Raw genomic sequence first — 23816 nt, forward strand, 5'->3', positions numbered from 1 at the left:
TTCTCAAAATGTCTTTAGGGGTTATTCTGCTAAGATGTACATGCTGATTCGTCCCCCGGAATTTGGCGGATTTGGTGCTGAAATTGCCCCTTTAGACTGGCTGCTGCACAAGAAGGGGATAGTCTGGGACCTCTGATGGGTCCAGGTTTAGTGCTGATGCTCAGAAGGCTGCTCAGCAGTCTTGAACAGCGCTCCCTAAAAATGTCTTTCTGGCATTCAGTGGCCCATACGGTCTCCCGAATCCCTGCTCTCGTCGGTCACTGCACACCGGGTCATGCCCACCGCTGTGGTGACTTCTCCCTCTCCCTCTTGCTCTCCCAGAGTTGCTTCTGGATCTCCCATGGAACTGCCCTGCCTCTCCAGCCTTCTTTCCCTCAGAGACTTAATTTAGCTGCCGGTGCAGACAACTGGTTTCTCAGCAGCCTTCTGTTATCAGTTTAGCTTCAGTGAAGCAGTTTCCTTCACTAAAAACTGTTCCTGGTGCTGCAGGGACTTTCAGAGCTGTTCTCCGGGAGCTGCTGCCAGACTAGACCAGGCAAAGCTGTCACTTGTTTTCGAACAAAATCTGTTTCAAAGCACCCTCTGTTGGCTGAGCGTCCCTTCTCTGTTCTCCCCGGGTGTGTGAGAAAGCTAGTAACCAGCCAGCAGATTTATTGCAGTATAATCACGCTAAAATGGAGTAATTTGTGATTAATGGGAAACCTATGCTATTGGTAAAAGATGTCTGATGATTAATTGGAACGATGAGATGTCATCTCTGATAGGTACTTAAGGTTACTACAGTAATTTGCATGTTCTGCTCTGTTCCGTGGGAGGTGTCTCAAAATGAGGTTGTATATCTTGCTCCGACGGATATGAATTGTACAAGCCAGTTAAAAAGAGTTCCCAGAAATATCGGGTACAAGCCACAGCAGAGAAATCGGTGCAAAGGACCCAGCCACAGAGAGCAAGCCACTTCTCTGCTTTCTGAATTTTCCAGATGGTAGGTCAAATTTCTATATTATCATTTAACCAAAAATAACTGAAGTATTTTATAAGAAAGTTTATTTCAGTTCGCTTCTGTGCTTCTTTATCTCAAGAAAAAATATTAGATTAAAATAGAGGATATGCTTATGTGATAGACAAATAATTTTTGGACCAGCATAATGATTTACCTTATAATGAAGTGTATTTAGAAATGGATTTGCCCTCAGTTTTCTGGCAGTTATTTTTACTAATTATTCAAAGACACAGAAAATATTTACTGTGCAATGGATTTTTCAGAGTTTAGTATATTTATGTCCTTTCTTGCTTCAAAATGTTTCGTAAGAATAGTGTGTATATAAATTCTAGCATTTCCATACCTGAATATTGAAATTCCTAAATTTTACACTTATAGCTGGAACTAGTGTAGGTGTTAATTATTGTGAGTGCTAGTTGTGGAATAAGTTCAGTGTTATTGTTGCTATTTTAATACCCCATTTTCAGTCAGAATGGGTTTTCTGGTTTGCTAAAAGACTGAAAATAACTTTCAAAAGGTGAATGAATGAATTCTATGTCTTAGTAAACAAATCTCACACAACTGCTATTTCACGGTATGTTTATGTTGTAAAGTCTGTTAAGCTTTTTAAAGTAGAAATTGCAATAACATTTCCAAGTTTTGTTAGTATGCAATGTATGGTACTTTTATAATGTTTGTTCACTTATATAAACAGTACTACAAACAGTTTTTTGCCAAATACAATTTTGGAAAAAAATCACAAATATGTTACTAACAAACACAGTTGCCTTTGGAGAAGCAAGGAGTTAAGCCCTGTAGACTACTGCTTCCGTGCTTCCGTAGGGGGTTCCCAGTTCTTTCATCTTCCTTTGATATTGGATTATTAGGGTCCAGGTTTTGACATATTCAGGTAGTTATCCCAAATCTCTGTATTTGGATCTAGTGCTTTTCAGCATCAGACTGAAGCTTTCCTTCACAGACCTTAGACTTAAGCTCATAATATGCAGTTATTGTGAACTCTAGGAAGAGAGAGATTTATGGAAAATGTCTCCTTATCTTTTTCCCACTGTATATTAGCAATCCAAATTTATGGTATACCAAGGACCCAAAAATCTGTTATGCAGGTTTTACTTCGGACAAATGTAATAAAACATAAGTTCTAAATAAATCTGCAAAAGCAGAAAGAAAACTCATAACTATTTCCAGAAATTATGGCCTTTATCTCTCTGTGCTTCGAGCTACAGGGACTTCTTCCTTTTGATTGTGGGACGTGAGGTGTCTCAGTGCCTTTGTCTTGTGCCTCATAATACCCTTTTTATTTGACCTAAGTATCACAGGTGTGTGAATGCTTTAATCTTGTTTTGCACAGAGTAATGCCACAAACTGTAAGGCACTAGTGAACCAGTCCTTCTGTTGCTATTTGCTGTCCAGAACTGCAGCCTCTGCCTCGGTTTTTATTGAGGTAATTTGGCAGTTTGCTGCTGACTTTGGAAAATGCAAACAGAAATATATTGTTCTTTTAATTGCCTGAGCTCTTTTTATTTTCAGGGAACATTCCTCTTTAATTAGAGCCACATATATTGCACATATTCACACACACAAACCCTGAACTCTACTTAAACTGCTGCCAATACACAGCAACTTAAAAATGGGGGGAAAATCAGTAAAGCAATCATCAAATTGAGGTGGGGAGAATCTGTCTTTTCAGCACAACTATTTTGCACTGTTTTGGTATAGGCTGGTAGCCCAGTATGCATAAGGTCTCATGAAGACATGCTTTTTCAAGAAACAGAAGGCTAAATACAACAACTGGCAAGTACGATGATAGGCAAATACAAATTTCTTACTTCTGGATCATTCCGGCACTTGTTAGAAGAGTTGGTGAGGGCAAGTAATTGGCTATCTCCATTCCTGGACAAAGCTGTATCTCAAAAATGGAGAAAGCACAGCTCCTTGCAACTTTTTGTTAATCACCAGCCTTCCATTTCTAGGGCTGCAATAGCACTGGCAATAAGGGACTCACCAGTGTCTCCAATAGTGGTATCAGTTGTGGCCAAATACAAAATAGCCACATACAAATAAAATATCAAATGAGAAAGAATCTAATTTCTGACAGTCTCCAAATCTAGTCTATGAAAGTGAATTTCCTTTAAAAATCAATCTTTTACTTTTTGTCCTCTTGCTGAAGTATCTGCTTGCTTAAACAAAATAGCTGTAAAAAGTAGTAGGACAGTTAGTGTAACTGCTGGTATACCTCCTTGGGGGCAAATAAGTTTGTGGAAGAGAACCAAACACTTGGAGGGAAAAGGCTCCCAGCAGAGAAGGAATATTCTGAATATTTTTTATGTCTATTTAATTACTCAAATAATCTAATGATATTAAATTCTATTTGTTATTCAGGTTAGAGTTCTTCACTTAGCTGATTCTTAGGGTCCGTTTCGAGACTCCACTGTGGAGACTCAGTTGACAGATTTATCTTGTATGAACTAGCCCTGCTGCAGCTAGTGCTTTGCATAGGATGTTTGCTTATGTGTATACACATACATGTATTTTGCATGAATGCTGTAGGCATTCAGCATCTGATGGCACAGTGCTCTGGAAGGCTGCATAAATACCCTTTGGAGGGGTTCATTTTCCCTCGCTACATCGTTAGTTCTGACTATGTATATGCCCTGCTGCAGTCCCAGACGTGTCAGTCAGTCCCTCTCCAGAACAAGCGAGACATTCCAAATGTATGTGGGTACCAACTAGTTTAAAGTCAGCTTGCAAAACTGGCTGCCTGGCTGGACAGAAGGACGTCTTAGGAAGAAAAGGTCTCCTCTGCATAAGCCAATGCTCAGTAGCAAAGTCACAAGTATATGGAGATGGTGAATTATTGGGAATGATCAATAATGGCTCTTGTGAGCTGCAAGTGAAAAAGTCATTTCTGTGAGAAAAAACAAGACATAGGCTAACCAAATCTGATTTGAGACAATAAGATTAGGTATAGTAACAGATAGTGATAAGACAGTTAACTAGAGTTACTAGAAATTAGTGCAGAAAATGAGGTGGTGGTTTAGAGCAGACATCTATCATAACAAGGCTCAGTGAAACCAAGTCAAGCAAAATCAGTTCTCAGAAAGATTAGATCTAGATGGCAATGTTTCGATTTTACCCAGAGAGGCAGAAACGGAACGGGTAGATGTCTCATGGATTGTGGAAATGAGGTGCTCGCTGCAGTATGCCAGAGAAACTTTTCATCGCTTGCTCCTGATGTGCTGTTCAGGAGATGGAGACACCATGAATCTATCAAACGTTGCTCCTATCAGCTGAATAGTCAACTGCTTTCCAAATATGTGCAGGGCATTTGCACCTCCCTTTTCTTTCTCAGGACAATATGGAGCCGTGAGTTCCCATATCATTTTTCAACTGTGGTTGAAGTAGACCTGATGAATGAAGCCAACAGAGTTGCTGGCAAATACAAATCTGTTTAGGTCCTGAATTGGATCCAGGCCTCTAATAATCAGGCTATGTGAAACTCAGCTCCCCATTCCCACCTGCCAATGTAGTTTGCTCCCTGGTAGTGTCAAATAAGTTCTAGGAACAAGCCTTCTGGTCTAAAGGATGATCAAAGAGAAATGCTTTGCTGTGTTGATGCTGTGAATTTTGTTGTGTGCTGTTTTGCTCCATATCACTCTTCCCTGAGGGCCTACCCTGTCTGTCCCAGGTCACTCCTGAACCCTCTTCTGGGCCAGCTTATTCATCCCTTCCAGGGCAAAACTCCTGAAGTTTGTTGCGCTGAAAAGTACCTTCTAAAAAACTATTAACCTGGCCTAAGATTTCCCTAAAATTAAAGAAGTCAATAGAGTGCATGTGCTTGTACGTTGTGCTTTTCTCCATCTCTAACAAAAGCGAGCAGCTCCGCACGCACATTGTTTCTAGGAGCTCCTGGCTGGTCACTTGCTTCCCGTACAAAGCATGGCATCAGCCTTGCCATGACATTAATGCTAGGATGCTGCTTTTTCGGTCTAAACCTCGTCTTTTCTGTGATTTCTGAGTATCCCTGCAAAATACCTACACTAAAATTCTCATGCTTTTCTCTTCTAACAATAACTTTTGTTATTATTTTTAAGAGTTTAAGAATAAGCCTCTGGATGTTATTAAACCTTCTAAAAGAAGAAACTTTCCATGTCAATACAAAGCTGATGACATTTCTAAGAGCTCAAAATCGAGCTTAGTCTGAATTTCAGAACTTGCCAAAAATGTAGGTCTTGATAAGGTCTGTCAATGTTTAGTCTGGAAATCTTTGGCACTGAAATAAAAATTCCTTGCAGTAAGGGTGGCGACAGTACTTACCCTGCCTGTACATTTCTTGCCTATTTTTCACTACTCCTCTTGTGCTCACTATCTGCAAGATAAATTATAATTCTTTTCTAATGTGATTTCTCTTGAAAACTTATCTGCCATCTGTAGTACCATGGGACCGCTTCTTCTTCATACAGGATAGTAGAACCCACCGCTCTGTGATCTGCAGTGAAGGACAGCGTTCAAGCGAAGGGTTTATCAATGGTAAGTAGCATGCTTACAGCTGGATTGCATGCCTGCTGTCTCCTGAGATTTTCCTAGATTAGGTCAATTTAATGTTCACAGACAAATAGCCAGTTTCTTTAATAAAGGGGTTTGCTGGAGAGTGCCTGAGCCACGCCGCGAGGTGTGAATTACAGCAGGTACATTTCAATTAGACACAAATGAAAACATCAGCGAGGCATGGGATCTGCCCTACTGCTGTTACCGAGTATAATATATGTTCTTTTACCTACCTTTCCAGTCCATTTCTTCGGTTCCCCTTCAGGTTAGCATTGCTGATGGCACTCACTTTTTTTTTTACTGCTAAACACTTACCTAGAGAAGCTGCCACTGAAGATACCTCCACTTCTGCAGAAAGCCAGAAAGGTGTTATGCACCTAAACAGATGATTGGATGTAAGCTTAATTCAAAGAGAGGGTATATATTTTCAGATCCAGGATCAATCCTTTTTTAAATCAAGGTATAATTTTTCTGCACTTGACTATGAAGAGAATGCCAACATACATTTAGCTTCCTTAAAAAAAAAAGCAACCAAGCAAAAAGAGTCTTCTGCCTGAGGCCCACCATGGCAGAGTAATTCCTGCACCCCATTAAACTAAGTCATAAAAGTAGTTTCAGTGGCACATCAACTATTGCATTGATTATAGAACAAAGAGCATCATCTCAAAGCTGCAAAACCACTGCTACACACGCACGCACACTCTGTACAGAGCAGCTCGCATGATGCACTTTATCACTGCGTGATACCGTTATCTGTTAGTAGATGTACATCAGTACCATGGCAATAGTATAACCGATGCAGTCAGAGTATATTCTGAGAGATCAATGTTTTTCTTTTTGTTTTAGAAATATGATGGGGTATGTACATTTGGTCTTCCTATCTACCTTCCTCTCGGTTTCTATGACATCTGAAACATGTAAGTCACATTTTAAAAATATTTTCTGATGAGGTTTATTCTGTGGAAATGTGTGGGCTGTTCCCAAATTGGTCATTTTTTTAAACCTAAAAGTAGCTAGTTTACCTCAAGCCACAAATCACAGCTTAAAAACCAGCTTTTTGTGTTTTCTCTGCTTATTAAAATGCACTGAGTACTGTCCATTTCTGTGACATCAAGTCCAGGTTCTACTTCTGCTCCTTGGCATCTCTGCAAGCAGAAAGAAAAGGGTCTTTTTGAAGGGATTTGAGAGTAGCTGGTGTTCCAGGCCCCAGCTGGGCAAAGTCTCCAAGACCATGCTTAAATTGCACCGGACAGGGCGTATGCGTACGCACCCTGCCGAACCAGGGATGTTACTGGGTGCTTTGCTCATTAAAAATGCTTTTTAATGTCCTGGTTTTGGGGGTGCTAACCCACAAGTGCAATGTAACAATAACATTTCTCTGCACATAGGGGATACTCAAAACAGTGAGCTCTTTCTGATGGGTCAGCTCTGCTGACTCAGCTGTATAATGCTGACCAGTGCTGACCAGTGACACAGCGTTACATGGCACTCATGTAGTTCTAGTCTCCAGCTGAGCTGCTTATTTGTCTGAAAAACATCGTAAGATATGATCTTTAAATATTTCCCCATATTCTCAGTTTTACAATATGAATGCTAAGTTTCAAACGAATTAGATGTATCAAGAGGCCAAATTCTGCTGAAGAATTTGCCAAGATAATTTACACTGATGTCATTGAGTTTAGATGAGGCCTCCCATTTTCTGTGTGTTCCCTCTCCTCTATTTTTTCCCTGAAGAAAGCTGTATTTCCAATGTGTTCCTCCTTTGGTGGGGCAATGCCACCTTCCCTGACACCCCGATAGGTCCCACTGGCTTTGCAAGGCTCTTGGGTGGGATGCTGTTGAAGCGAGGGGGTTGGGGGTACTCATACCTGATGTGGCTAATTGAGGTGCCTGAATTAGTAAGTGATAAGACATGTCATGTCCATGGAGATGAACCACTTCTTAAGAAAGAACCAGAGCAGAAGCCAAGTGTTCACCATGCAGAGAGACTCACTACCGCACATGTGCATCTATGCATTTAAAGCCAGGTGGTGGCAATACTCCCACAATGTGTCATTTTTAATAGATATTCTCTATTTTGGTTAGCTGTTTGGTTACCTACCCTCATTTCCATGCTCCCTTGTCTACTGTAGCTCCTCTGCCAATCTTCATCTTTGTCCAGTCTCCATCCTTGCTTATTTTCTCATCTTTCTCTTCTCCAAAATGCAATTTAACTTTCAGACTAACATTTCTGTTTTCAGCAGCCAGTTCACTATTCAGGTTGCTGGGCACTTAAATATCTGTCAAAATTGCTCAATTCAAGTTTCTCTGGACCAGTTTCCATATTCAAAAGTACAAATACACTCACTTAAAAAAAAAAATTACCGTCTTACTCCCAACTTATTCCTCTTTTTTTCTTATGTGTGAGCATGTGTGGTTTGTTTTCCTAAGCTTCTTATTTGTCTCTTATTCCTTTCTGGCATCTTTTCACTTTCCCATCAGATTCTTCCTTTCAGTCTGTTACATTTCTTTCATTTTTTTTACATTTTCGTGAACTTCAGAGAGAAACCCTTCTGGATTTTGTCCTTTTTTTTTTTTTTTTTAAATAATCTTATCTACAGGCTTCCTCCTTCTACTTTTTTATTCCATGAAAACAAAAAAGAAATTTATTGATTTCCTTTTTCTTTATTAAAAAGGCAGAACAAGAGCTCTTCTCTGTTGTATAACTGAATATTCATTATACTGAAGTAAGGAAAGCTAACTTCATAGTACAGCATTAAAGCCAGTACTTTTCTTTGTGTTTAGATTCCTGTTTTGAGTAAAACTGGGATTTCAAGCAGAGATTTGCATAAGAAGTTCATTTCAAGAAATCACTATTTTTTAATCAAAACCTCATATTTTTTAGTGTATGTCTGGTTTGAATCTGTGTGTGTGTGTGTTTTTTTGTTTGCTTGTTTCAGTTGCACACATTAATTACTATTTTTGCAAACAAACTGCTCCATAATTCAAGGTAAAAAAAAAAAATTCTTGAAAAAAAATCTAGTGAGAATAAGTTTGCTATATATCATCTCTGAAAACCCAAGGACGGTAGAGGGACATACATGACTGGCCTACTGATCTAGGAATGCCAAGTTGACCTCTGTCTCAGTGGGGCTAAGGTTTAATTCATCTGAGATTTTTATCTTTTGTTTATTTGCAGTTGATGCAATGGAAGGTGAAGCTTTAGTTATAAAATGTCCCCAGTGGAGTTCATCTGTGAAAGTCAACTGGTATCACACAGATACTAACAAAATAATTCCTGCAGAAGAAGAAGGATCACAAGTATTTTCCTTAGAGCGATTTCTTTGGTTTCTGCCAACTTGTAGACAGGATTCTGGAAACTACAGTTGTGTTACACATTTGTAAGTGCAGCACTGAAAAGTGAAAGATGTAAGACTGGAAAGAAACATACATCTCTTAATAATGCATTCTAATTATTATCTGTGGAAATGATGCCCTTTTTTCATGTTATACACTAATTCATGTAACTTTTCATCCTGCAATTGTTATTTTTATGACAGGTCATTAAAATCAACCTGAGTCTGAACTACAATGATCATCCATATGTTTATAAAGCTAGACTCACATTTCTTACAAGTATTTAATATATTCTGTATAAAGATACTATCATTGACATACCTTTATTCCATTTTTAAAGTCCATATAATCGCACAAAGTCGTTCAACATCAGTGTGCAGGTGCATCCATACAAGCAAGGAGTATGTTTCCCAAGTCAGATTCGTTACCCAAATGACACTGGAAGAGGAAAAATTGTTTGTCCTACAATTGACAATTATAAGAATGCTACTATCATCCAGTGGTATAAGGTAAATAAAACCCCGATTGTGCCAGTTGTAAATCAGATTACTGTGAGAAGCTATTTGCAGCCAAATAAAGAAAGTTTTCTTTTCCAGGACTGTAAACCTCTTCAGGGACAGAGATACTTCAAGGGAGATAAATATATTTTTATTAACAACCCAAGAAAGGAGGATGATGGTTATTATACTTGTCAATTTACCTACACTCATAAAGGAAATGCGTTTAATGTATCAGCAACAAGGATTTTCATAAGTAAGGGTAAGACAGTCATTTTGTAGCTTCCTAAGATAAAAAAGACTGATGCCTACTTAAAGCAAAGGAAGCTCCTTTTGTACATTAAAAAGAGTTTCTGTTAGTTCGTTTTATCTTCTTAGTGAAACTTTAGATTTTTTTTTTAGGTAAATCTTATGGGTGGGGACCCAAATGGAGCAAGATGAGCGTAAATTCAGACCTGGTCATGTTCAGCTTTTTGCTAAAAGTCTCTGACAACACTGGTTCCATGCTGTGGTTGGTAGAGCTGTCTGGTAGCACTTATTTCTGAAATGAAGGGTCTCCTCAGTGGGATGCTACAAAGCTCTGCTTTCTGTTTGTTCGAGGGGAGAAGAATTTGTAGCTAGTGAGGAACATCTGGTGATCATTGGATCACCAATGAGTTGATGGTCTACAACTCAATACCTTCTGGTCCATCTTGATTATCTAGCGTTTATTTGATAGTACAGCTGAAAAAACTTTTAGATTTGTCTTGAAGGATACAAAATGAGCCATACAGAGAGAGAGAGAGAGAAAATGAGTGGAGCTCAGTGATTACTGTGTCTGTTATTTTGAACACAGCCAACATGGCTGAGGTGTGTGGACTTTGGGGTGCCTCTAGGATGCAGTGTCCTCAGGGAGGCTTTGTATTTGGATGGTGGTCAGGGAAAGAGCATGCAGCAATCAGCAGTTCCAGACTGCATCAACTTGCAAAACTTCAAAACATGTCTTCAGTTCTGCAATCAGACCAGTAGAAAGATAGTCAGAAAGACTTTTTTTTTTTTTGCAGGGTGGGCTTGGCTTTGGGTTGTGGGGTTTTTTTTTGGTTTTTTTTCAAAAATATATAAAGGTTATTTGCAGACTGACGTCAGACCTTTTTGCTGTGGGGAGGCACCCAGCTTGTGGGCAGATTTGGAGTGTAGGAGCCTTGATTCCAGTTTTTGCTGCTGTGCCCAGATCTCAGTAGCAGAGTTTGTTCTGATTATTCTGAGCTGGACAGAAGACAGATTTGAGCCGAGACCTAGTACAGTAGCTTAGGAGGTGTCGTGCCTTTCACCCCCCTCTTCCCTGTAGTACCCTGTTGGTCTCCATGACACTTCTCTGCCTAACACTTAATTTTTGTTTGAATGTGCTTTCATCAAAGCTTCTCTAACTGGTCAGGAATATTGTTGTGTCTGGGTTATAATGAAAATTCCTGGGTTTTATTTGGCACAAAGGTATCCAAATTTACAAAAGCCTTTGTTACGTCCAGGCAGATTACTTCCTTTCGAAGTTAATCTGACTTTATTTTGAAATCATTGCAGAAAGAAGGGATTGCAACTTAACCTGTGAAATCTGAGCTGGGTCTGTCATGTCTGCTCCAGTTTTTACTAAATTCAAAGTACTTAATGACAACTTCTTTGAGTTTTTATCAGCCCTTAAAATTAGTATGCTGACGAGTGGAGCTGTTATATTTTGATAACATTGGCTTATGATGTACATTCCTGTTGCCCTGCAGATCCACAGTGACCAAGAGGACCTTCTGCCTCTGAGTGCTGGCATCTAAGAACTTAGCTGGCTAGGAAGTTACTGACCTTCTCCTGACTTCTTTCTTACCAGATCCAGCTAATGAAAATTAGAAACAGTTAGGATAAAGAGAATTGCTTTTCTGGCCACCTGGGAAGCAGAGAGTTAAATGAGTTCCTGCAGATTTTTTAGGGAAATATGGCTATGGGTTTCACAGAGGTGCCTTGAGATGGAAAAACTTAATGAGGGAAAGGGTAGCAAGCAATGTGTTTGGGGTGGGAAGTATGAGACAAGAAAAGAAGAAAAATGCATCAAGGGAAAAAAATCTGAAAGGTCTGAATGCCTAATTCAAGTCAAGCGGCTGGATGTAGTTTGGACCTGTCCGTAACAATTATTAGTGGGGACGGAAAAGAAATATGTTAAAGACAAAGTAGTATTCCTTCTAGAAGGTAATGATACGGGATGCTCAATGTCATGGCAGACTGATGTAATGGGAAGCAGTTGTGTGCAGCAGCGGTGCGCAGACAGCAGAGAGAGAGTCTTGGGAACCAGGCGTGCTCGGCTGTCGGGCTGCAGAGATGGGGGAAACAGGGGGGAACACGGGCAGGCAGCTGTGGGCTAGAGGGTCCCCAGTTCAGGTACTGCATAAAAGTACATATTAGCTATTTCATATCACGGATATGAGTAATTTCTCAAATGTCAGAAGGAATCTCTTTATCTCTTTTTAAAAACAAAATAAGCGACTGAGAAAACACACAAACCTATAACTGCATTTGCTTTTTTGCCCACTCAGCAGCTAAAACAGTACTTGAGAAACTAAAACTTTTCCTTGCTCTTTAGGTACAAAGGTAAAAATTAAATAAATGGGGAGAAATACTTTATTAAGGGGTACAGACTCCTCAGAAATATTTGGTCGTAGGAATAAAACCAGATGATCCTGACAGACATGTGAAACACTATTGTAGTGTTAATGTGCAATTCTGCTTTGGGATCTTAAAATATTAACAGTACAGATTATAATCATTACCTTACAAAATGTATTTTCACAACTTTCTAATATGTGCATTCTTTCCCTCCTTAATTTCTAAAGCAAAACACTCACCTCTGCCTCCTCAAATTTTATTTCCAAAGGATAAAGGTATAATAGAAGTGGAGCTTGGTAAGTACTCACTTTAAATTATTTCTAAATTAACATTTTGTGATGGCGTAGCGAACATGGGGATCTTCAAGAAGATTTAATGATGGAGTTTTTCATTACGTTTTTGCACCATAATGTTTACCAGATTTAATTGACCCCAGGCACAGGGATGTGAAATTAGATGTACCTGATGGGTTATTTAGGCATTAAGCAGCAATTTAAGGGGATTTAAATAACCCATTCTACCCTCACTGGGACAGAGTAGGATTACTCACATGGTCAATTATTACATCTCAGCTGAAGGGGTGACCATTTCCATCCTCTTCAAAGAGGGCTTTAGCCAAATCCCTTGAAACCGCTCGATGGTACCCCTAAGAGAGAAGGATGGACTATTCTTGCAACTAGAGATACTCCTTGTTACTTGCAGTCTCCGTGTGGAGACAGTGGCTGTGTCTCCGTTGATGGAAGAAGGAGAGCAAGGGATGGTCGCTGGCCCTGAGGCTGAGGAGCACTGCCTGGCTCATGTCCCTGTTGGCTAGCGTTGAGCAGACCTGGCTGGCTGGAAGATACCGGGAGGGCTGAAAGACAGGACCAGGGAGTGAACTTAGAAATAGGAGGTTGGAGAGCCCGTGATGCAGAGCTTGCTCCCCGTCTCCCTTTCGTTTAGGACCGCAGATGTTCTCAGTGATTCAGATTCACCCCGCGGAACTTGCAGCCTCAGAGCAAGGTGCTCGTGGTAGGAGCGAGAGCTGCCCGGGGTTCTTGTATAGTCAATGGAGAAAGGTGGACCTCTCCGGAAAGCGACTGAGCCCATCTGAAACGTAAATAGGTAGCTCAGGGTGCCTGTCTCCCAGGGCAGGTGGGGTCAATCCGGGCCACTGGGAGAAGGGATCGCAATTACCGCTCCGCTGCTTCTGTCCTCCAGCAAGGCTGGGCTGGTAGCAGGTACTGCAGCGGCCCGGGGTCCCGTCGGAGGTGCCACACACCGAGGCTCAGGGACGTGCTGGGTTGACTCACAGTCCCGTTCCTTTTGCCTCTTTCCCCCAGTTGCTTTGTCACCCAGAATTAGATGATCTGTGCTCCAGGACCACCTTTCTCTAAGAAGATGGTCAGTCTCTAGAGCTCTGTGGGCTCTGCCCACCCCTCTGGGACAATAAGTGATCTGGCACTGCTTGCACGGAGCAAATTCGCTTTATGTGTAAAAACCATTTGCTGTACTGGTTCCATTGTCTCCTATTTGCAAAAATGAAGGGATTTCTCCATGGTCCCTAATACCAATTCAGGTTGTAAGTTATAAGATTTGTTAATCTTATCTAAGCCTTGCTTAGATGCAGATTTACATGGAAATGATTTAAAGTGTTTTAATTGTACCTTCTTCCAGTGCGATGGTGACTCTTTGGAATAAATATTTCCTAATAACAAATACTTAACAAGTAATTTCCTGTGTTAGTTTTGCTTGGACTGGTTTACTTCACTTTTGTCCAGCTTGAATAAAATCCAAGATAAGACTCTGCACACAAGACTTCGGCAAAATAATATATACTGAAATTTAATTATGTTATTTCCATGTACATTTGTGCGTAAACCAACATTTAGTTTCCATGTTCCTCAACAGTTGATTACATGGGTTAAGCATCACAGGTAAAATCTACATTGCCTTCATCATAACAAATATAAATAATTCCTTTTGAAATCCTTGGTGTTGTATTAGATAATTTGTTAAAAATCTCATTTTACTATTTCTTTTTGTCATCATTTTGTCAGGAGTAGTTCAGAAAAATATATCAAAATTGTTAAGACAAAACTCACAGGTGGTATGAAGATTTGTAGAAAGAGATGTTATGAGGAAAATAAAATTATACTTGTTTTTCGTTGAGGAGTATTTACATCTCTCTGTATCTTGATTAGGTGCTGCTTTGTCTCTGAAATGTCAGGCCCGCCTGGGGATTAAGAAACAGCCGATCGCTGTTGTCACATGGGATGTAGATAACATCCCAGCGAAACACTTAGATTCTTCAAGATTTCATGAAAAAACTCATTTGTAAGTACATATAACACAGAACAAGCTTTCTTCTATGCAAACTGTTCCTAGACATTAAAGCCAGCAGTACCAGCTCTTTCTCTCTCTCTCTTAGTTTTGAAGGACGTGAGCAAGAATATTACAGAGAGACCACTTTGCATATTACTGAAATAAAAAAGGAGGATCTGCAGGCAAATTTCACGTGTGTAGCGGTGAACGAAATGCAGAACACAAAAGCCACGGTGATGTTAAAACTTAAAGCACAAAGTGAGGGTAGGATTTTTTCGTTTTGTTTTCTTACCCTTTGCACTCAGTTTGAAATATGTTGGTGATTTTATTATTTGTTTCTGTTAGTAAGAAAGTTTCTGTTAGTAGGAAGAAAAACCAGCCTGCTTCCTCCCTACGTATTCAAGCCAGTGGCAAAATTCTCTTGGCTTCATGAGGTCATGAAAGTCCTTGGGGTAAATTCTGCTGGGGGGTGGAGGGGGCATTACTCGAATGGTATCAGCGAGAGGTTAAATATGCAGAGCACGACTGTATCAGCCCTGTGATAAGAATATCCTCTTTCTAGGATATTTCTGCTCGGTGACAGATTCCCCTTGCCTTGACGGCAGGCAGTGCACTTGGATTTGAAGCACACTGGTATAGTGCAGTCTGCTCTACAAAATACTCAGGCTATGGAGGAACCTCTGCAGATGAGAGAGCCAGGCAAGGAACTGACCTCTCCTTTGGTCATCAGTGTTACAATGTGTTGTGAGGAGCAGAGATTCGTCTTCTTTTGAGAATCAAACTGTTGTATCTGGTGTGGAACCATGGCAGAAAATAGGCTAACTTTAAACCCAAGAGTTTCTGCTGCCAGTTTGCCAGTTTGCTTGCCTTCCCTCCCATACCCCATCCGCTGCAGTGCCTTGTTTTTTGACTGAATGTTAAATGGTGTGACTAACTTCTGCGATGTCTGGCTTTATCGTCTCTCCCTCTGAGAGCCACTGTGTTTACTGTGTGCCACACAGAGGTGCGAGTAACACATTGAAGGCTTTCCCTTCGTTTTGTTTTTAAATTCATGGTTCTAGTAATTTCTGCCGGAGAAGGAAAATCCAGGGCAGTAAATGGTGGGGACTGGGATGGTCTTTAGCTTTTATGGGAATTTTTTTTTTATAGGGATAGCCAGATCCCTAAGCACTGTTGCCAGCACCACTGAGTTAGATTCTTACGGCAGAAAACGCTATTGTGTCTGTGAAGGCACAACAAGAAGCTGTGGTCAATGTTTTCCTTTCTTATCCCTTCAGATATGCTGAACCACCAAGGACCTTGAGAAGAAGTCCCAAGGCCTTTACCAGGGATTAGTTTTCTATAAGAGAATGGTGGGAAGAGTAAAATCAAGGGTATTGTGATCACTGGGTGTGCACAGCTCCATGTCCTGCAGTATTCTTGACCGTTCATAACTTCCTACAGAATCATGGCTTCAAAGCATAGACATATTTCCTTGCCATAGCCTAGACTAGAAGGGAAGTAGGTGAATTATAACAGAGGATGGGGCATCATCCAGCAGGATAGCACCAATTCCCCCCAGAGGAAGGTGGCAGGAGATGTTTTGGTTGGATATTACCGAGTGTGAGCATAGCATCAGTCAGGAAGCTGGAAGCACATCAGCTCTGCGCTGAAGTATCTGAGTGTGGGAGCGTACTTGCAATGAGAGGGAAGGAAACGGAGTAACAGTTCCTGCTTGCTCTAGTTCAGGCAATACAAGTCTTTTATTGGCCCCATATTATGAACTAGATGAAGGAAAGAGTATATTTTATATTCTGTATTCATCAATCATTGAATCTGATTTCTGTTGTAGACAAATCTTATTTTGTTTTTTATCCATAGGTCTTCAGTAAATGTTCATGAAAGCTCTTGACTGTGACCCCCCCTTTGCTGCTGCCTGTTTTGTGTGGATATCTGTCCCCTTCTCCTTGTTGCTGCTATTGTCAAGATGCCTGCTTCTGCTCCTCAGCACTGTTGGTGTAAGCAATGCTATGTCCAGAAATGGTTGTGCTCTGCTTTAGTTTTCTTCACTCACTCCTCACACAGCTGAGCGATATTTATGCTAAAACAATGACAGCTTGCCTCTGAGTATCATAAAAATGCTGTAGGGTTTGCTCATGCCTGTCACGTTGTAACTGTGTAATAAAAATGTGTACTCTCCTTCTTTTTGTGTTTTGTTCGTTTGTTTATTTTTAATGGGAAAAACAGTTGTGGGGTTTTTTTTTTAAATATTTGATTGTTCCTTAGTGTTTCCCACAGCACAACTTGTGTCTGCCCGCTACTATCCTGTTAATGTTCTTTTTACACAAGTTCCTGCTCTGTTTTCTGATTTATTTTTTTTTTTCAGGACAGTCAATATGGCTTACATTATCATTATTTGTAGCACAGATCTGTGATAGGAAGTAAGAAATGAATAGGTGTTGTGCCATTTACTACTCAAATTAGTCCATTTTGGGGGCATTTAATGAACTAGATAAATAGTGTTTAGCAGCACAGGTGACAGATTAAGGGAGGAAGCAAAGATGCTGTAAGCAATTGCCTTAGACCTCCTCTGCATTAGTACCTGTTCAGTCTTGCAGCAATAGTCTCTGTCTTCAAAAACCTGCTAAACGAATGATTTGGCTCACCACATGGAAATTTTCTGTGGGAACCAGGAATTAAATCTATTTTTCTGAGTCACAATCAAATACTTTTAAGTCCTAGTTCACTGTTAGCAATATCATTATAATTAACCCTAACAATTTGCTTTCATAACAATTGTAATCCACATAAGAATAAAAAATTGCCAGAGAGGAGTGATGAGAAACAGAGGAGTTTCCTTCACAGTCAGGAGTGGTGAGAGATGTTTAGTTTTGTCTCCATGGAAAACAAAAATACTCCCTTAATACTGGCAGGAACAGATGTCATTGGCAAACCTGCTTGACATTTTACAGGGAAAAAAGTATATTTTCCAGCTTAGGATAGATGCTGTGCATACATGTATGTGTTCACATATGTGTGTGAAGAAAAGTGCTGTGTTGTGAAAAGTGTCTGTCCCAAGTGTCTTTTCACTTATCTTTTTAAATAGGAAATAATTACTGCCAAAAGAAGCCTATCCACTCTTTAGAAATGAGCTACATAACCTATGTACCTCAGTTTTCGGGAGCAACGCAGCGCAGTCAGCTTCTTTGGTGTGGAGGTATCCAGACTACGCATGCTATGTCTTTTAGACACAGAGAAATCAGGCAAATTCTTTGTTTTAACAGAAGAATTTAATGAGGATTTGGCTATGAATTTTGACAGTCTCTGCAGCTATGGTCTTGCCTCCATTAGGAGGTGCTAATGTCCCTGCATTGTTCAGCTGCTGCTGCTGCATTCGGAGGTTGCTTCTCCTCCTGCTGAGGAAGATTTTTCTCCATTTTTTTTCCCCATCCAGCCCCTGCCTAGACTTTCATCACCCCCAGTCAATATGGAACCCATTCTTCCACGCTATTTCCCATCCTTTCTCTGCCCATTTTGACTGAAGCTGTTTGCTATCTTCTGACTCCTTCACGAACACTTGTTCATAAACACAGTCTTCATGTCTCATAATACCTCTTTACAGAAAATATAGGCTGTCTCATTTCCTCCAGATATTTCAGTCCTATATGTCCCTTTTTAATTCCAGAGATGGTGATCATCCCAGATTTTACGTTCCCTCTCTGCCACAAGACATGTCCTCTCATGTGCTCTGAGATCATCTGCATAACTTGTTGTGTGGTGTGCCTCTGGTTATTGTAAGGCTAAGGAATTTGCGACAACTGTTAATTCCCTTTTCTTCCACCTTTCGTGACAAAGATGTAGCTAGTATCACTGGGCACCTGGCAAGAGACAGCAGCTCTGCCTGCCAGACTACTCCCAGTTGTCCTCCACAGCTGCTTGGTATCTCTCATGCTGGAAGATGCCACCTCTCAAGAACGAGAAAACTAATCGGCTACACTGTTCACGCCAGTTCAGGTCATCGATATCTGCAGTGGATCAATGCTCCCAAAAGTAGCTCTGCCGGCAGAGAGAGGAGAGCTGTCAGCTCCTGAGACAGAGGCAATGACAAATAATCGGAGAAACACTTTTGTGTTAACTCCTTCTACCAGCAGAGCTGGGTCAGGACAGGAACATCCTTTCAGCATCCCCTTTAACCTGTCTGCTAGAGAATACACAGGCTGTCTGAATACCTTCCAAGTCCTTCCCTTTTTATTAATATATAAGCTGCTACTGGCTTTTAGTTCCTCATCTTGATTCAGGGCTCATTAAATAACTGGAGGTGGCTTTTCATGTGTGTGACCCAGAAGCATCATCTTATTTCTCCCTGAGCATTCCTCCATTCTCATTCACAAGTATAAAAAGCCCAGAGGACCACAAATCTTTCTGGTGTGAACCCCCTTCTCTGGAAAATGCCAGAAATTCCAGTCATTTAGAGCAGAGATAAAGTTCAGCCCAGAACATCAGCTCTGTTCTTCCTCAAAGATATTTAATGCCAAACCTAACCTTTTGGCTCATCTTTGGTAGACGGATGTGGACAGGAATTCCAAACCCAGATCTCTGCCTTAACTGTCTGGAAGTGTGTCTACCTTAGAAGCCAGAAAAGTTACAAAAATACTGCTGTTCTTCCGGAGTTTGTCAGGAAATCCTTCAAATGTTGCTTTCTGACTTGTTTTCTCTGGCCTCTCCAATATTGTTTCTTGTGAGCTGGTAGTTCTGTATTCCCATGGCTCTTGAACATAAATAAATAGTATTACAAGACAGTCTTCTCATGAACTCTCTGCCACTAAATGATGCAGTAAAGTCAAATGGAACAACAGGATCTGTTCAACCTTGTTCAGGGCCTCCAAAAATGGCTTCTGGCCCTTGCCCCCGTTGTGCTGAAGATAGCTGATTTATTCCAGAGAAACGAGAGGCTGAGTCAGCCTTACTGAGAACTGAACCTGCAGTTCCAGGAAGACCCCTGTGTGGTTCTTGTCTGATGCACTACAAGCTGTATAAGCACAGGAAATTTATCACTTCTTTTCCAGCCTTGGTCGAACCAGTGTAAAACTAAATGTAAACAGCATTTTTAGGTTCATAATTGCAGAAGTTGTTGTTGGAACCTGTTTCTTCTCTAGATGTTTTACAGATACTTACTCAATGCATTACAACAGTATTTATAATGTTGTGGCAAGCACACTATCAACAAATGAAGCAATAACAGATAGTGGCAATCTCTGATGCTTGGGTCATCCTCACCAGCTAGTGGAAGAGGTTTCCTAATTTTGTCTCCATGTGTGTGTGTATTGACCAGGAAAATGGATCAAATCATAATATTTGAAGGGGTCCACAAGGACAAAGTTCCTTCATGGGCATCATGTGACACTGTTAAAACTACGAAGTGGCCAAACGTCACTATAAAAGAAACTGGTTGTTTTCTTGCCTACTTCAATCTTACTGGAAGGTGGTTTCCCAAATCTCCTAGTTCTGATGAGCTATGCTTCATTGCATGCCTGATGTTTCTTTCTCCCTTTAAATGACAAAGAAAGAAACAGGGAGAATGTGAAAATCATGTCAAATTTACCTCACATCCTACCCGAGGAAAGGGTAAATGTACTTGTGAACTCTTTTTTTATATACCTTTTCAGTGGAATTTCTCAGGCACTAATATTTTTAGGTTGCCTCTGTAAATACTACTCAATACACTGCCTTATTCAACATCTCCTGGAGATGCCAGGGAACCTGTAAATTTCAATATAAGAACCTCTTCACTGCTAAATATTTTATCTTATTTTACTCACCTAGTGTGAAGTCCAAGCAAAAGCTCTGAAATTGCTCCTTGGTGGTGGTCAGTGCCTTCACCTAGTAGCATACTTACTGGCTGCATACAATCTGCAGCATTTTCCAATCTGTCTTGCTGCCTCTTCTGCAGAGGACATTGAGACTGGCTCCTCAGCCTGCTGTAAGATGCACCTCCTCCAGCACCAGAGAATGGCCGCCTGCTGCTGCCATGTGTCCTGTGTGTGTTTTGCAGGCAGAGGGAGGAAAAGCCCCAAACGTCTGATCCCTGCTCTGAATGCGCAAGGCTTGGCTGGGTGGAGTTGCTACCAGTACATATAATCGCCCTCCATGGGTTGAGATGCTGTGAAGGGTCTTTACAGTGAGGATGCCAGAGCTGACCTCCATGTTTGTATTGCCAGAAAGCTTGTGTTTAAATTTATATGTGGTCAACATTTAAAGGAATGTTTCTTTCCTCAGCTAAGATAATTCCAAAATTGCAGCATACCGCAAATCTCGTTGTAACACTGAAGGGATACATGCTTCTAGTGGTATTCCAAGCCAGGGCATTGCATCTGGCAATTATTTTTGCTATATCATAGTAAAACAAAAATAGATGGGCCGTTTTATGCAGATGTGATGCACAATCTGGACATTTTCATGTGCATTTCTGTGGGGGTAAAAGTCTATCTCCCAGTTCAACACTCCTGGAGGTATATTTTTTAATCCAAATAATTTCAGTGATGTGAATCACAGAAAAGTCCCCAAAGTGGTTATATTATTACAACTATAGGATGACAAGTTGTCATGCTGGGAAGGAATAATTAGGTAAAGTAGATGGACTGCGAATGGAAACCTCTTAATGGGTTTAGTTGTCAGAGAAAAACATGTATGTGGAACTGCTCTGAGTCTATGTGTTAAAACCAAGTGGAGTATATTCAGGTGTCTTTCATTTGCTTAGGAGCAGTTTTCTACCATGAGACAATTGCCATTAATCTTCCCTCCAATGGAATAAAGAATTCTCTTTGTGTAACTGCTGTAAAAAGCCTTTGATATTTTAATTTCAAACTTGGTTACCTGGGATTCATAGTGTTTTCAATACTGAATCCTGGGTGAATTCAATATACCCAGGACATAGGTCAAAAGTGTCTTCTTCAGCTTTGTGGTTGTAACAGTCTGGATTAAGCTTCTATCTTTCTAGTTTGGAGAGAGTACAAAATGACCTTGCTTTTACCTCCCATTGTCTCTTGCTGCAGCAGAACTAGATGCCATCTAGAGGACGCACGTATCTAGATTGACTTCTGCTCTGTGAATCACAGAACAAGAGGAAAAATGGGCTGTTACAGAAATGCAGCTATCACAGGGTTGTGATAGAAACGTAGCTCTCCCCTAGAAGAGTGATAATCACAATCTTGTCCTAGACTAGCTGTGTGCATACGATAGCACAGAGCTGGTGACTGCCGTCCTTATAGAATCATAGGATCATAGAATGGTTTGGGCTGGAAGGGACCTTTAAACATCATCTCGTCCAACCCCCCTGCAATGAGCAGGGACATCTTCAACTCCATCAGGTTGCTCAGAGCCCCGTCCAGCCTGACCTTGAACGTTTCCAGGGATGGGGCATCTACAGCCCCTCTGGGCAACCTGTGCCAGTACTTCACCACTGTCATTGTATAAAATTTCTTCCTTGTATCTAGCCTGAATCTATCCTTGATAAGTCTTCATCTCTGAGGTGGAGGGGGTCAGATTCAAGAGCTCTTCCATGAGGGAAGCTGGAACTGAAGTCGGTTCTTTCTTTCCCAGTTCTCCTTACTTGTCATTGCTATTTCATGCTCCTTGACCCTCTTCAAAGGAAAAGGCAGGGGAGAACATCTGCCTCCAGCATAGTTTATTTTTGTGACCAGGACATGTTCTGTTTTCCTGCTTGTTTTGCGTACTTTGTTCTTATCTTGCAGATCTCATTATTTGCACATGTTTCTCTGTACCCTGTTTGTGCAGCTATGCCAGAAGCCTCCGCTTGTCCTTTTGTGGACACTTACAGTTGTCATGCATAGCTTAGCTGCCTTACAAAATGCTTGAACATTGTTGTTGGTTAAGTTATTAACAGTTTTACAATGTTACAAAATACTTAAACATCGTTGTGGTATTTAGCGTAGGTAGGTCTGGATGCAACAGAAGTAAATATTAATTATATACTGCTTAGTATGCTTCTAGTTTAGGGGTCTCTGTGTTGGCTACACCAGCTGGGGAAGGAAAAAGCTTTGTCGTCTCTGTTGTGAGCTCCTTAAAGCTGCTACAGAAGTAAAGATATGAGAGGCTGAGGCTTCAGCCCACAGGTTAACTTCTCTACAGCTGACAATATATTTCTCTTCTTTGCAGTCGGTCTTCCTAACGTCCCCTTGATCGTAGGATCTCTAGTTTTGCTGGTTGCAATAGCAGTCTCTGTTATACTTTATCAGTCCTTCCGAGTTGATATCGTCCTATTGTATCGGGAGATATTTCAGCCCTACTCAGTCAAGGATGGTGAGTAAGAGTTGAGCAAGAAAGTTTAAAAAAAGGCAAATCATATGGAAATTGATTTATTTGATAGTTGCTTACTAACTCGTATGACACCTGAGCCTGATCCTTCCTTCTCTTTCTCAAGCCTTCTGAAATCGTTTTGATAAGAGAGGACATACCTAGATCTGGTAGTGCTTTACATTCCCTTGTTTCCTGGTTTCTGCAGTAATATATTACATAAAAGAGGGATTCAGTCCTGGTTTCATATTTTTTTAACAAATTTTTTTGCCATGAAAAATTGAATGACAGTGAAAATCCAATTTACGGTGCTATCAACTGTACTTGTTATGTGTTCTCTAAAGCAAAGGAACCAGCCTGCTGGCTAATGTGTTAACAGGTATGTGTTAGAGCAATACAGATTTTATAAGCCAAAGAGAAAGGTACCAATATTGTGGAAGACACTTTTGGGGGGAATACATCCCATCCAACTTTAGGGGTGGACTTCACCTCAAGATTAAGATATCTCAATTTAGTTGCATGCAATGAAGGTGCACACACACAAGTTCCCATCATAGATATGAAACCTGGACACCTGGGGCTGGGTTCGGCTGTCTAACCGTAAGCAGCTAGTGCCACTGGACCTCCCTTAGGACTTGAGAGAGACCTGAACCCTTCTGCAGTGGCAGCTGAAGGGCAGGCAGTGCCTAATGACACTATGTTTTTAGGTGACCAAATCCAGCTCCTCATCAATAACATCAGCTGAGCGAACCAGGCACTGGGTCCTTGCGTCAGTGGTCTAAACATGGGTGTCTAGAGTCACTTGGGATGGCCAAAAACCTTGGCACATTACACAGATCTGCCAGATGTTGCAGTCTTCTGGAGCAGGGTCTGGAGATCAGGCAGGATACCATAGGAAGTCTCAAATGGCTCTAGATGCCTATGTTTAGGCAACTCACCTGGGCTCCTGGCATTTACATGAGAGTAATCTGAATCACTCTAGAATTAACTAACTGCAATGGCCAGTTCTCCACTGATTGTAGCAGGAGTTTAGGCACCTAGCTTTCATGTAGGCACCTAAATTTACATTTTAAAAATCTGAAGCTGAATTCTACCACAGATGTCTGCATGGTAGATATATACAGCTGATTTAGTTACTTATATGCTTTTTAAAGAGGAAAGAAGTATGCTTTTTAGGGCAGTTTCCATTTAAGTATATTTTATGATGAAATGAATCAGGC

At 40.8% G+C, this 23816-nt stretch overlaps 1 protein-coding gene across 2 annotated transcripts in view; it reads left to right on the top strand.

The window, feature by feature from the left end:
• The first annotated feature begins 344 nt into the window (after positions 1 to 344).
• The window catches only part of IL1RL1 (interleukin 1 receptor like 1), a 29056-nt gene continuing 5584 nt past the window's right edge, over positions 345 to 23816 (top strand). Inside the window, exons 1-10 of one of the 2 annotated variants that reach the window (XM_052774049.1) lie at positions 346 to 982; positions 5432 to 5527; positions 6392 to 6462; positions 8724 to 8925; positions 9222 to 9390; positions 9478 to 9640; positions 12228 to 12296; positions 14184 to 14316; positions 14411 to 14568; positions 22459 to 22602. In XM_052774049.1, coding sequence (XP_052630009.1) covers positions 6396 to 6462; positions 8724 to 8925; positions 9222 to 9390; positions 9478 to 9640; positions 12228 to 12296; positions 14184 to 14316; positions 14411 to 14568; positions 22459 to 22602 — 1105 coding nt within the window. In that variant the 5' untranslated portion in view covers positions 346 to 982; positions 5432 to 5527; positions 6392 to 6395. Of the gene's footprint in view, positions 983 to 5431; positions 5528 to 6391; positions 6463 to 8723; positions 8926 to 9221; positions 9391 to 9477; positions 9641 to 12227; positions 12297 to 14183; positions 14317 to 14410; positions 14569 to 22458; positions 22603 to 23816 lie in introns of both variants that reach the window. The other variant, XM_052774050.1, reaches the window with a different exon arrangement.

This window comes from Harpia harpyja, chromosome 22 (genome assembly GCF_026419915.1).
Source record: "Harpia harpyja isolate bHarHar1 chromosome 22, bHarHar1 primary haplotype, whole genome shotgun sequence".
In the NCBI taxonomy this organism is placed as follows: domain Eukaryota; kingdom Metazoa; phylum Chordata; class Aves; order Accipitriformes; family Accipitridae; genus Harpia; species Harpia harpyja.